At 40.4% G+C, this 15,061-nt stretch overlaps 1 protein-coding gene across 2 annotated transcripts in view; it reads left to right on the top strand.

The window, feature by feature from the left end:
- The window catches only part of nbn (nibrin), a 35,773-nt gene that overhangs the window by 20,547 nt on the left and 165 nt on the right, over positions 1 to 15,061 (top strand). Inside the window, exons 9-16 of one of the 2 annotated variants that reach the window (XM_004915153.4) lie at positions 239 to 277; positions 1,079 to 1,217; positions 3,930 to 4,205; positions 5,166 to 5,577; positions 7,871 to 7,978; positions 8,200 to 8,355; positions 9,052 to 9,165; positions 10,963 to 11,012. In XM_004915153.4, coding sequence (XP_004915210.2) covers positions 239 to 277; positions 1,079 to 1,217; positions 3,930 to 4,205; positions 5,166 to 5,577; positions 7,871 to 7,978; positions 8,200 to 8,355; positions 9,052 to 9,165; positions 10,963 to 11,012 — 1,294 coding nt within the window. The remainder of the gene's footprint in view (positions 1 to 238; positions 278 to 1,078; positions 1,218 to 3,929; positions 4,206 to 5,165; positions 5,578 to 7,870; positions 7,979 to 8,199; positions 8,356 to 9,051; positions 9,166 to 10,962; positions 11,013 to 15,061) is intronic. The other variant, XM_002934425.5, reaches the window with a different exon arrangement.

Genomic DNA, 15,061 nt, shown 5'->3' with positions numbered 1-15,061 from the left:
GCTACATTGAATCCCTGAGCTGTGCCTTTTCTGTTACCATTACATTACATAGTTCCTCACTATATAATTATATAATATATAACAAACTGAGAATGGCTTAGCTGGCAGGAGTTTAACTTACTGTAATGACTATGCATATATTGTATATTTTGCCCTTAGTTTGTAGTCAGCAGAAAACAATGAAGAAACAATATTTTCATTTCCTCTCTTTGCCTTAGTCATATGTTTCATTTCTTAGGAAATAATGACTTCAGTTTTCCAAAAGCCACAGTCAAAGGTTTTCCCTTTATACCAGTTATTTGTTTATTTCGGTGGCGGGGCTGTTGTACATTTTTATTGTCTTTTACAATACGATTTTTTTTTGTTATTCTTTCACCTTTGGGGGATTCTTGCTAGACAAGGGGGGTGGGGGGGTGCATAGTGGCCTGTTGTTTCTGCTGAAGTCTGTGCCACTTAAAGGCATTTTAAAGGAATACTGTCATGGGTAAAAATTTTCATATTTTTCATTTGCCACAGCCATGTGACCTGTGCTCTGATAAACTTCAATACTTCAATCGCACTTTACTGCTGCGTTGCAAGTTGAAGTGATATCACCCCCCTCCCAGCAGCCGATCAGCTGCTAGAAGCAGAACTGAAAGCAGTTATGTGTAGCGCTGGCTCCTTCTGAAAGCTCAGACTCAGGCACAATGCACTGAGATGGCGCCTACACATCAAAATTACAGCTAAAAACAAATATATTTGTTGGTTTTAGAAAAAAAAATTAAATGGCAGAGTGAATTATTTGTAATGTAAACAGTGTAATTTAGAAATAAAAAGTACACTATAAAAATCATGACAGTATCCCTTTAAGTTTGAGATTATTTAATAAAAGCTACAAAGTTTGCTACAGGTCTAATCGCCTACAGCAGCCAATCAGCAGGTAGCATTTACATACCTCATGTTAGTGTTGTACTTCTCTGCTTGGATTTGGGAGTCTCAGAAATGCTGCTCTGCTTCTATAACTGTAGCAGGTGTATGTTTGTTTTATTGCTAATGGATAACAAAGCTTTTTCTAAGTTAGATCATTTAACTTTGCCAGAAACATCGAAGAGAACACAAGTCCTGAGTTCTACCCTTTCCCAAGGCATGACTGTTGATGAGACTGTATTACCTGCTCCAGCGCTTAACATGACTGCTTATGTTGCTGATACAGAACCACAAGACCAGACAGACACAGGGTAAGTAATTAGTGCCTGCCTCCAATTGCTATTTCATTAATTAATTGGTTCATTTTTAATGCAAAATATGCTTAATGGCAATGCTATTTGAATGAGTTTTGGAGATTTGACCCAACACGGTTTAGGTAAAATTCCCCTCTGTTGTCCCTTGTGATAATTGCCTGAGAGTGCTTCCATATGTGCTTGGAATCAGTGGCACGTTATCTGTTATATTAGGTTACATTGTATAAGGCAGTGCTGTCCAACTTCTGTTGTACCGAGGGCCGGAATTTTTCCGACCTACGTGGTGGAGGGCCGATAATGGAAGCCAGTTTTGACCACTCCCCTTTTTGAAACTGCACCCACTTGAAACCACACCCATGTTATCACATGACCATACCCATATTAATGGTTGTAGTACAGCAAAAACCTGCCATACTCTGCCTGCCCTACCCTGCCTGTGTGTGCCATACTCTGCCTTCACTACCCTGCCTGTGTGTGCCATACTCTGCCTGCCCTACCCTGTCTGTGTGTGCCATACTCTGCCTGCCCTACCCTGTCTGTGTGTGCCATACTCTGCCTGCCCTACCCTGTCTGTGTGTGCCATACTCTGCCTTCCCTACCCTGCCTGTGTGTGCCATACTCTGCCTTCCCTACCCTGCCTGTGTGCCATGCTTTCACTGTGTGTGCCATTCTTGGATGGTTTGTGCCATACTTGGCCTGTGTGTGCCATAATCTGCCTGCCCTACCCTGCCTGTGTGTGCCATACTCTGCCTTCCCTGCCTGCATGTGCCATACTTTCACTGTGTTTGCCATTCTTGGCTGGTTTGTGCCATACTTGGCCTGTGTGTGCCATACTCTGCCTGTGTGTGCCATACTCTGCCTTCCCTACCCTGCCTGTGTGTGCCATACTCTGCTTGCCCTATGATGCTTGTGTGTATGGCACACACAGACTGCTACAGTCTGCACAATAACTATATATTAAAAAACGTTTTAATCGAAGTACCACCTCAGTATATGTTCTTTTTGTAGTGTGCAGGGATTATTTGTGGGTTTCAATGCAATGCAGAGATTAAAAGGTGTGAACAACACAAGGGATTACATATTTAAACAATGCAGCCTGATTACAGCCTGAATCTCAGGTGAGAACCATGCAGGGGGGGCAGTTAATCACAGTACTGATACCATTTAGATCTTACACAAGAGTAAGCCATCAAAGTAGCCGCCAGTTGGACAGCACTGGTATAAGGTATAAGCTACAGCAAGTCAGATAACTTGGCTTCTTGCTTACAGTAGACTTCCCTGCTGTTGTACTCATGATTGGGTCAGAGTAGATCAGATCTTCACAATTAATTAATATATATATATATATATAGCATGTAATGTGTGTGTGTGTGTGTGTGTGTGTGTGTGTATATATATATATATATATATATATATATATATACATATATTTAATACTGTATATAATACTGTATATATAGCATGGCTGCTTTGGTTCTGTATTGCAGCAAAAACTCTTTCTCACCCTTGCAATTGTATTTGCAGCAGCTGCACTATTCCGGTTAGATTGAAATCCAAAATAGTAATCCAAATAGATGGATCCAGTCAAGTTATACTGACCCTAGTTGGGTCATAGTCACAGGAAATTCTGGTGTAAAAGCCAGTGGTCCTACTGGTTGGATGCAAAGCAAACACATGTGATGGCTCAAACTATGTGATCCAACTGAATTCCTACATTGCCAGGCCATACTGCAATTGTGTACTTGTGCTCATACCCCAATATACTTTCCCATCCTCCACTGATGCAAATGTATATGTTGACACAACAAAAGTCTGAAATTATCTCCATCTTGGACACAGTTGATGTTCTAGGGTTTGATCCGTGGGTTGTGTCAGTAGGCGCTACTGACTTGCACCGAGCAGATTGCTCCCTTAACTGTTATTTAAAGGAAAACTATACCTCCAAACAATGTAGGTCTCTATAAAAATATATTCTATAAACAAGTTCATAGGTAAAACCCTGCTTCATCTAAATAAACCAATTCTCATAAAAGTATTCTTTTTTTTTAGTAGTATGTGCTTTTGGGTAATCCTAAGTAGAAAATTGCCATTTTAAGTACTAAGGGCCGCCTCCTGGGATCATAGGATTCACAGTGTACACAAACAAGCCAAGGCACACATACATGCTAGGCCCCATCAGCCAATGAATGGACAGAGTACTGCCTTTTGCTCCCACACTACTTCCTGTTACAGTCAGAGCTGCATTATTTCCTGTCAGATGATCTCTGAGGGAGCACACAGCCCATCACTAAATGGCGGCTCAAGGGAAAGGATATAAAAGGGCAATATTTACTCATATATATATTCCAGTTTGGCGAGATTCTTTAATAGGTCACTAAATATAATATAAACTATCTGTTGATTAAGTATTCATTCTGGGGGTATAGTTTTCCTTTAAGCCATATGCGATGGTGGGCCAAAAGTGCCAGCATCACCACTTGTACAATAGTCATGAGACGTACAATAGTCATGACACATGCATGCTAATCAGCACAATGATTGCAACTTACAGGCAGATTTAGCAAAATTCATACTGGCATATACAGCACATAGCTTTCTATTTATTGATTCTCATGAGCAACTCCTAACATTCTGATCATTTCAGTTCAGTGCATATTATGAGGAAAGAATGTTAATGCTCCATGTATGTGTCCCACACCCCTTATCCAGGATGAACATCAGCGGTGTGCGTGAAGTAAAAGAAACCCCAGGAAGCAGTAGCAGTCACAGTAGATCGAGAAGTTGCATAGAGAAGGAACCAAAAAGTGGCAGCAGCAATGATCTCAGGCAGGCTCTATTCCAAGGGGATAAAACTGAGACCAGGAATAAAAATAATCACCCACTCTTACCCATAAAACCTTCTGCTCGAGATGTGGGGAAGACTTCTCAAAAGCTGCAGCCAACTAAAAAAATCGACAGTTACTTTCAGTCCTTAGCCAAGAAAAGGTAAGAGCTATAGTCTTATTATTATATAATACACAGTGTGCTATTCCCTTCAAAGAAAAGATATATTTGTGTTTCATGCACTTTAGAGTTAACAGTCACCTCTCCACCAAGACTTTAATACCTTATGAATTCTGGCTAATTAATGGAACCAATTCATGTTAATAAGTTATTACTATTATTAATATACTGTAGCAAATCAGTGACTTGCAATTTAAGTATTTAGGTTAAATGGCACAGTATGTTGAGAAAATGTCAGATTTATAGTATTTTAGGGAAATGGCACACTAAGCAAGATCTCTTCTACCGCGGGTGACTAATCTCCTACATATGTTCCCCACTGGCAATAATGTGAATCGCTGGTGGGGAAATATACACATCGCTTTGGCTTTGCAAAGTAGCCCAAAGTTGCCTCTCAAGAAGCATATTATCAACCTATGTATGGGACCCTCAGGCCGACCTACCTGACTGAAGGTAGCAAGATAGCAGCTCCCAATATATATCAGAATAGCACTCAATAGTAAGAAATCCAAGTCTGGCTTGGGACTCCTCTAGTTACATGGGAGTAGGAGAAACAATAGGTTAGCTGAAAGCAGTTCTAATGTGCAGCGCTGGCTCCTTCTGAAAGCGCAGACTCAGGCACAATGCACTGAGATGGCACCTACACAACAATATTACAGCTAAAAAAAATACATTTGTTGGTTCAATAATAACATTTTAAATGGCAGAGTGAATTATTTGCTAAACAGTGTAATTTATAAATAAAAAGTAAACCATAAAAATCATGACAATATCCATTTAACTTCTATATCAGGAATGTCCACTTCCATGAACTCATGTACCAAATGTGCAAAATGTAATACGACATGTTATTTATTTATATATATATTATAAATATATTGTTTAGAAAATGTAAAGTCATGAACATAGGGATTAAAATAACTCTTTGACTTATTTATTTAGGGACAGGGATGAAGATGAAAAGGAAGTATCTTCAGCAAAGTTGGCCAGGGTGGAACCAGTTTCATCCCAAAATACAGAGGAACAATTCCGACCCATTACAGAAGCACTTGATAAAGAGGAAGATAATTTTGACTCCGATCTAGATATGGAGCTAGCTATGTCATGCGATCAGATACTAATGGGGAGCAACAAAGTGATTCCAGAAGATCCAACAATGAAAAAAAGAAAGGTGCCGGATGATCATGTAGTGGAAGAGTCTGATATAGATAGCGATGAAGGCATCAGTGCCAATGCAGAACAGAATGATACTGAAAGTAATCTAAACAAAACAAAAAAAAGAAAACTAGATTCTAAAATAGAAGGTGTCAAAGAGCTCACTATAAAGCCCCATGAGATTGGAACAAAGGCACAAGTAAGTGGAATTCTAAATTTCGTATTTTGCCTTTCATCCTCAAGACTTACTAAGAGTCTGGATTTATATGGAAACTGCTAGCTAAAATAAAAATACAATGCCCAGCAGCCATGAATAACCTGTAAATGATAGTCTTATAATCTTAGTGATGTCATCAGTTGTGATTGGTGCTTAGTGATGTAATATATGGGGATATAAAAAGGCACCGCAGAGTTCCATAACCTGTTTAAAAATATTAGCCTTTGGCCTTCTAATATCCTTTTTAATTTAGGGTGAAGACACACAGAGCTACATAGTAGCAGCTACATGTCACGGCTATTAAATGCCAGAAAATCCCCTGCACTAGGCAATACTGAGAATTGCCTCTGCTAAAACACATGTAGAGACAATTATCAGTAAATGATCAGCATTGTCTATTTTTGTAGCCATGACAAGTAGCTGCTGCTAGTAGCTCCATGTGTCTTCACCCTTACTGTATGGGTTACATTATTCCCTATATAACTTTAATTACTCTGTATGTAAACCTGCTATCTGATGAGTACAGTTACTTGGTAAATGCTACACACTCTCCTTAAAGTGTTAATAGACTGCCTGGTTTTGTTTGCAAGCATCAGAGACCGTCTGGTCAAGAAAGGTTGTATTGAAACTGTGATCACTTCAATGGGCAGTTTCCAAGAACTAATAATAATTTTTGTACCAATATAAATGTTTACATCATAATTATTTTCATTAATAAATTTAAGACAGAAATACGACTTAGTAGAACATATCTGATGATTATTTCACCATCTTTAGCAGACCAGATAGTAAGTCTGACCCACAGGATAGTGCAGCTTCATGCTAACATTTGCAGGTGGTTTTTTTCTGTAGTTTCAGGGGTATTTCACCTGCTCCTTTTCAGCAATTGCTACAGTAAATAACTTGTTCAAGCTGTGTATCTGATTGGCTAGTTCATACATACATTACATTGCAACCTAGCAGTCCCATGTCGGGCAGCAAGAGAAGCTCTACAAACACACAGTAGTTTAGTGAAGAAAGAAATTGCTGCTTTATATGGCTAGAAATACAATAAGTCAACACAACCTAGACTTTGTCTCCTTCAACCTGGGGGCATTTTTGTAGCTTAAAGGTTAGTTTTCAAGCTATTACTTTTAATTCTTCTCACTGAGCTGCTCTATTCTGGTTGGATGAGTTATGGAGTCATATCTTCTGCATCTTTCCATCTGCATAACACAGGACACTAAATCAGGTCAAATTCTTCCACTTACACATTCATGACCTCTGCTGGAAAGATACATTTCAATTCTGTTAAGCTCTGAGTTTCTTAAAGGAATACTATCATGGCAAAACATGTTTCTCCTTCAAAATCCTGTATTAAAATCCATTTTTCAAAAGAGCAAACAGATTTGAAATTTCACAAGGGACTAGCCATATTCTTCATTTCCCAGAGTATCACAGCCATGTGACCTGTGCTCTGATAAACTTCAGTCACACTTTACTGCTGAGCTGCAAGTTGGAATGATACCCCCCCCCCCCAGCAGCCGATCAGCAGAACAATAGGAAGGGAGCAAGATAGCAGCTCCCAGTAGGTATCAGAATAACACTCAATAGTAAGAAATCCAAGTCCGGCTTGGGACTCCTCCAGTTACTTGGGAGTAGGAGAAACAATAGGTTATCTGAAAGCAGTTCTAATGTGTAGCACTGGCTCCTTCTGAAAGCTCAGACTCAGGCACAATGCACTGAGATGGCGCCTACACACCAATATTACAGCTAAACAATACATTTGTTGGTTCAAGAATAAAATTGTAAATGGTAGAGTGAATTATTTGCTATGTAAACAGTGTAATTTAGAAATAAAAAGTACATCATAATCCCTTTTAAGTGACACTAATGCACATATTTTCAGCTTGTCACCCATTCAGTAGTTCCTTATCCAGCACCCAGTATTCCAGTGATGGCACTTGGAACTTGAAAATATAGATCCAACTGCTTATGAAGCACCTGAAGTCAGGATGCTAGGTCTTCCTTTTGGGAGCATGTAGCAACCAACTGCCTAAAGCACTGTGCAGCCAGAGGGTCACTCTGGTCCTTAAAATACAATACAAAATATCAAAATCAGTGCCTTTAGCACCAGAATATCAGGTCCTGGAAATCAAACTGTTGTGTCAACTAAAACTACATAATATGATCTAGCATATGGTTGGTCAAATTGGGCAGAGATGCTCCAGCCAAGCATTTGCTAACGCTTTATTTAAAAAAAAAATGTAAAATACAAATATATGTAATATTTTAGGCAAAGACAAATACTCCAGAGATGGAGCCATCAGTAAAGAAAGAGATTGAGGTCAAGACAGAATTTGAGGTCAAGAAAGAACCTGAATCTCCACAGAAAGAAACTAAGGTAAAAAAAACTGATTGTTACTTAAAGGTATAGTCATAATGTATGTACATGAAGATGCATAGTAGCAAGAATCCTGCATGGGCATCAGCCGTGGCACCACAGCTTGTCTGTCTTGGTGCCTTAGGATCAGTGCCAATGATTAATTAGACGTATTCATGTAAACCAGTGTTTAGAAAATAACAGGCATCTGTATTAATATTGTGATCTCTGTTGTTTTCCAGTGTGTTCCTGACCTTGCTGGGGAGAGTGATGCACTGCCCAGCAGACTCCTACTTACTGAGTTTAAGTCATTGGTTGTCACTCGGCCAGTCAGGAACAATAACACCACAAGCAATAGCAGCAATGAAAACTGTCAGAATTTTAAGAAATTTAAAAAGGTAATTTAACACTTTTGTAGTCATGTGCAACTCTGGTGCAAATTGGGCCTTTCATTTCCATCTCCTTCAATCATGTTCTTACTTACTAGAACACTCCTTTGTAATTAAATTGGGTACCCACAGCTCCTTGTAAAGGCCTTGTCTAAGGCCTATGGCACACTGATCTTTTGACCGCCGTTGCCCTCTGGCAGAGAACAGCAGTGTGAGATGCAGAGATGTACAATGAGGTTGGTATTTGCTATATGTAGCCACGTCATTTCCAGCATTGGGAAACCTGACACTCATCAAAAGGCAGGAGTATGTGCAATGGAAATAAATCTTGTCGTTGCTTCCAGTGCACTTGCTCCTAGTCGGCAGTCTCTGCCATGAAGGCAGTGATGCAGGTGAACGTGGTGATGCTACTAAATTTTTACAAAGAGAAAGGGGGCAGCAATCTGGAAGGGACAGTCAGGCCTATGCAAGGGACAATGATAAGACCAACAATCTTCACAATAATGACGTTTAGAAATTTTCAGTTAAGGAATGTATCTAAAAATGATGTCACCTTAAGTTTTTAACCTCTAAGTGGGGTAGGTGGCAGTCTAGTAAATCTTGGTATAGTTCTGTACTTGTATGATGTGGCTGCTAAAGTGCAGGGCTGACTTGTGTTTCTGTTTGATTAAATTGTTTTTTTGTGAACCCCTTGTGTGTTACCAGGTAGCATACCCAGGAGCTGGAAGCTTTCCTCATATTATTGGAGGGTCAGATTTAATTGCGCATGATAGAAAGAGAAATGCAGAGCTGGAACAGTGGCTGCGCCAGGAAGTGGAGGTAAGCAGGAAATAACATTGGCACAAACGCTGAAAAAACACATAAAACGTCATTAAAACATCTGCCAGCCTGGCACACCGGACTGGACATGGCTTACTGATAAGGGCTAGTTTAATTTTTAACACTGTATGTATGTATGTATATCTTTATTTATAAAGCGCTACTAATGTATGCAGCGCTGTACAGTAAAATACATTAACACAAACGGGGTTATAAAGATAATAATAGATATATACACAGTATAACAATAAATACAAATAAATAAATACAAGTTACAGTTGCAATAAGTTAAGAATCAAAGACACAAGAGGATGGAGGTCCCTGTCCAGTAGAGCTTACAATCTATATGGGAGGGTAACTTACAGACACAAATAGGCAGATATAAGTGCTGTAGGTCACAGTGGGGTGTCATTACAATATAAGTGCTGTAATAGCCAATGGGATATTCAAGACATCTGAAAGCATTCAGTGCAAATAGTGACAAATACTCTTGAGTACAATCCCCATAAGTCTTGTGTTCATTCTCGCCCAGAGGCGCTTGATCATGTGTGTTTTCATGATCTCCTGAAACCATCACAAGATTACCCATCTGCCCCTCTGGGCTGTGTAAAATAAATCAAGCTGTCTCAAGATTAGTGTTATACAATAGGTATTATTTGTGTTCTTTTTATGGAGGTTTTCAAATATATGCCTTCATTTCCTTTGGTCCAATATTTGGTTCATTACCAAAGTTACAGATACATAAACAATACCATTTGGCCTATCAGTCTTTGTCTCAAGGGTAACATAAGTAATGGTCTGTACTTGTGTTCCTTAAGGTCCCCATACACGGGATGATTCTAGCTGTCGATATTGGTCCCTTAGACCGATTCGGCAGCTAATCTGCCTGTGTATGGGCACTACTGGCAGGCCTGCCTGACTGATATTTGGCCTCAAATCGGGCAGATATCGATCGGGCAGGTTAAAAAATCTAGTCTGATCGGGGACCGCATCGGCTCGTTGCTGTGGTCCCTGGACCGAGTTTGCCTATACCTGTCATTATAATTCGATCGTTTGGCCCCCGTAGGTGGGGGATATCGGGAGAAGGTATATGGGCACCTTTTACAGATGAGATCACCACATGCATGGGTGTAGCCCCTGGTCTATTTGTATTTTAGTGTCAGTATGCTGAGCAATGCTCTTAAGGGTGAAGACACACAGAGCTACTAGTAGCCACTACTTGTTACAGCTACTAAAATAGACAATGCTGATCATTTACTGATAATTGTCTCTACGTGTGTTTTAGCATTCTCACTATTGTCTATGGCAGGGGATTTTCTGGCTTTTAGTAGTTGTGACAAGTAGCTCCATGTGTCTTCACCCTAAAGGCTGTTTTGCGACTGCAGACATGCTCCTGGGCCCCTTGTACCAGTGCTATTGAATATAGCGATATGGTTCTAGGACTGCATAGTTTTTCACTAAGCCCTCGGCCTGCAGACATGCAGCCCTTTGCAGGGATTGTTCAGGGATATTCTGTCCTCCCAAGTTAAAATTACATGGAGCAGTGTGGCCAGATATTGCCTTGTATGAGGCATTGAAAATATTTGTATCTGTTGCCTACAGTTTATACTATATTCTGGGCTGGTTGGGGTTAAAAGGTACAAAGTACTGTTTTTGCTATGATTGGAAGTTGCCAATGGTGTGGCTGCTTCGCCTTAACATACTGTGTAGCAGGGAGCTGCTACTCCATGCAGTTTTGCGATGCTTCAGGTGATATAGGATCAAATAATGTGACATGCTCTGATCCTGTGCCTGCAGGAACAAACACAACAAGCCAAAGAAGAGTCACTTGCTGAGGATTTGTTCAGGTAAGCTTATTATTCACATGCTTCTGAATTAAAGGTTAAACAAACATAATTAGACATTAAACCATGAATTTTTGGACTTTTTTTATGTGTAAGTCCCCCTTGGAGGTCCTTTCAGAGTTAGCATGTATTTCTTTGGTTTGTCCCCACAAGCATGTTTATATAGCGTTAAAATTGCTGAGCTTTGGTAGTGATTAAATGCTTGTGTTCTTTCAATCAACACAGAAAATACATTAGTATATTAAAACACAGGTTTTGGAGGCACCGTAAACTGAGAAATCAGAATCAAAGGATTTATGTACCAACTCCACAGCTGTGGGTTATAGGTCAGGCATTAGATGTATAACCTAGAATGCTTAGAATGCAGAATATTCCAAAGGAGGGGGTCTTCTAGTAATTTGCACCACAGTACCCTAAGGCTACTAAAATAATTAAAAAACCCATGGCACTTGATGCCGGAGCAACAACAATGTAGCATTTTATAACCTTTGCACTTCAAACTTGCAGCACTGTTTACTGTACTGTATAATTAATGGAAAGAATATACATTTTTAGAAGAAAAGTAGAAAATTCCACCCAGAGTACAAGATGCCACCCTCTGTAGAAGATACCCCCCCCCCCCCCCTTACCCCCAGTTACATAACATTTGTATTTTGTTCCAAAATAAGATCCATTTTATTCCCGGATTGGTTACGCCCTGGTAGAATGGGTCGCCCACGTGGATGTGCCAATGTTCTTTACATGCACAAACCTGTTACAATAACAAGCAGCATTCCTGCTGTCCAGCTAATTTCCCTGTGTTCTCACTTTCTATCCCAGAGTCATTTTTATCTTTGTTGAAAGATACTCCCTACCCTAGGCTGACAGAATTGCACCACACGCCCTTCAGCCTTGTGCAGTTGCTACACTTGCATCGCATTTATAATTGTATTTAATATGGTCTTTGGCAGGTCCAGACTGGAATTCATAATAGGCCCTGGCATTTCAACTACGCAAAGGCCAAAACAAATCCCACATGCCCATTATAGTTACTGTCTATGGCATCTTACAGCAGCCCCTTTGGCATTTGCCAAAATTCAGAGATTGCCAGTGCAAGCCTGGTCTTTGGGTCTGTTTGAGGATGTACTGCAGTATTGTAAGGGTGAACTTCCCCTTTACTTGGCAGTCATTTTGTATGTAATAATATACATATATTTGTATTTAAGTGCTCTGCTCCCTCTCTTTCTGCATTATGAATTGGCTGTCAGAAATCTGCAGAGTTGTGTACAAGTACTAAATATAAATACATACATAAAGGCTGGCAAAGCTGGTCTTGTTCGAACATGGTGAGGGCTGGGGCGCAGGAGGGGCTAGAGATGAAGATGCCACGTGTTAATTAAGCCTGCCAGGAACACAATGCCAGTAACTGTAATTATATCATTTCTGAAATAGAATAGACTGATTTGGAATGATTCAACTTGCCCTTATACAGACAGCTCTGGGCACAAAACCATATGCTCATTCACTTCTGCAATGAACTGAGTGGTTGGATTTCTGTGCAAAATAAGCACCAATCAACCGACCTTGCTTGTTCAATGCCTGCTGCTGCAGGAACAAATTTAAAAGTATTAAATTACAGGAAAATTGGGAAAAAGGGGAACGCCACCCAAATAATAAAACAAAAATAGAAAATAATTACACTCAAATTTTCAGAATAGATGACATTTTTGAATTCTTTGTAAAAGTAATTGTTATTGGAGGCAGTAACTGTTCTAACTAACTTGCTCTGCTCATCCTCGCTCCATGAACCATTAAAGGGCATCTGTCAGCCCCACAAATTGTTTCCCCTAACAGAGGTGGGGGAACCAATAGTTTAAAAAATAAGGGGAAAAAAAAGCTCCTGCCAGCATTAGGCTGCCCACAGTGGAAGGGAGCACCCGCTGTGGGTGGCCATGTTGGGGCACATGCATGATGAGCGAGGGCCACAGCTGCTTATTATGCACATTTTTGATGTAGGCTTGGGGGGGGACTCACTCATTATGCACAAGAATGCTATACAACATGGCCGCCCACACCTGGAGCTCCCTCCCAGTGCAGGTCGCTTAGCAGGGGTGGAGGCTTTTTTTTTTTTTTTAAAAAAAGAAACTATTGTTTCTCCCATCTGGACTGTAGGAGAAACAATTTGGGGGGGGGGGGGGTGACAGGTGCTCTTTAAAGGTTGAAAAAAGGCTTATTCACTGGGAGGATACCAGTATATTAGGTACCCACACTGATTGTAATTGTCTAACCTCAGACCCCCATGGCTGCTGCTTTGCTGAATGTATTGGCCCAGCTTACAGAGCCTCTGCCATCTTGCTTCCTGTCCCTGCCATCCTCATTGCTGCTTTGGGTTCTACACATGCTCATTAGAGCAAAATCAGAAACTTAAAGCTAAAGTTTTCCCCTGTTCTGTGCTTCACCAATTCCCATGATGCCTTGCATGTTCTGCAATTAACAAACCTATGAAGAAAGCGAAATATAATAAGTGTGCAAGGCATATTGGGAATGGGTGACTACTGCTTCACGGTTTCAATGGTACGAGGACAAGCAGTGCTGGGGCAGATATAGTGTAAGTGATAAGACCTGGGTGATAGAAGAAGCTAGTTATTTTCGTGAGCGTTCCCTGCCTGCCTGCCGTGACGGATAATCAGGGGTTGCTTAGCAACAGCCACAGCCAGCAATTATATCTGCTGAGTGATGATGCAATGTGGCATTTATCTCCGCAAATAGGATTTATAGGCAGTGAAAATGCTTAATCTCTTTTGAGTCTGTAGATTATAAGGGGTGGGAGGCATCATAAATATAAATTTTGCAAGTAAATGACTTGATTGGAAGGGGAAAAAAAAGCTACCCAGACATAAGGCAAAATGATTTCTGAAAGGCAGTGTTGCCCAGTGTGGCCCTGTGTGCAGTAGGTAGGTGGGCAGCTGCTGGCATCCTGCTTGCTCTTATAGTCTGCACTGCTAATTATCGCCCATCAGGTCGGTGTCCAGTTCTTACTGTAGGTACCTCAGTGTTCCCCAAGTTTCCCTGGGGGGGGGAGGGGTTGCCAAGTAAGTGTCTCAGTTGACGCTTGTTAAAGGAGCAGCTCATTGTAAAAATGAAAATGGGCAAAAAATAACATAATAGCCAGGACACTACTTCCTTTACAGCTCTCTAAGGTGTTAGCAGAACTGTAAAAGAGGAGGTAGAGTTCTGGCTATTATGTTAGACTTCTGCCCACTCCAGCCTGTATAGATTACTTTTTGCAAAATTATTACAAATATTGTTTATTTTGCACAGTCAATCTATTTTACCCAGTTCATTTTTACACTGAACTGTTCCTTTAATCTGGCTATTTACACAACTTTCATCGTTCTTCCCACAAGCACCAACAACATGCCCCGTGCTTACAGACAGAGTAGTGCAGTGCCATGTCTGACTGCTTGATTCCTTTTCCAGATTCTCTGGGGGTGATCACCAACCTGGAGCAGGCACAGTTGAAGTCAGGACTGGATCAGCTTCAACTGCACGTGCTCCAGGTGGGGCCGCTATCTTGTTCTAGGCACGAGCATATAATCCTGAGATGTAAATTAGTGCCACGAGCACCAGCTTTAGGCCATACCCTAAACGCTTTAGGGAGGATCCCAACCTAGCCAGTCCCTTCAATGGAACAATCAAGGCCCAGTTTTACAAAATGTCTAGTTCCCCTTTATAGGATAATGCAGCAATAGAACCTGGGAAATGAATTACAACATAGATGTTAACCTCATATATAGTTTGTGCCTCACGCGCTCTGAATTTCCTGTCAATTTATGTGCTAATCTTCCTCTGGGTTCTGTCTTAATAGATAAACTAAGCAAAGTTTTAGGGTTGGTTTTTTTTTTTTTAATTTTTCATAAATAACTGCTTAGTTTTCTGCAAAACAAAAATGTTTCTATTATATGTATATCTAGATATCTATTATGTGCAACTCTTAGCTTAGAAAGAAAAATACTGATTTAAATATTCCTTGCCTTGTTTATTTGTGTAGCCTCATTTGTTTGGTGCTTACA

This window comes from Xenopus tropicalis, chromosome 6 (assembly GCF_000004195.4).
Source record: "Xenopus tropicalis strain Nigerian chromosome 6, UCB_Xtro_10.0, whole genome shotgun sequence".
Taxonomy (NCBI): Eukaryota; Metazoa; Chordata; class Amphibia; order Anura; family Pipidae; genus Xenopus; species Xenopus tropicalis.
This window is presented reverse-complemented; position numbering and strand designations above follow the sequence as displayed.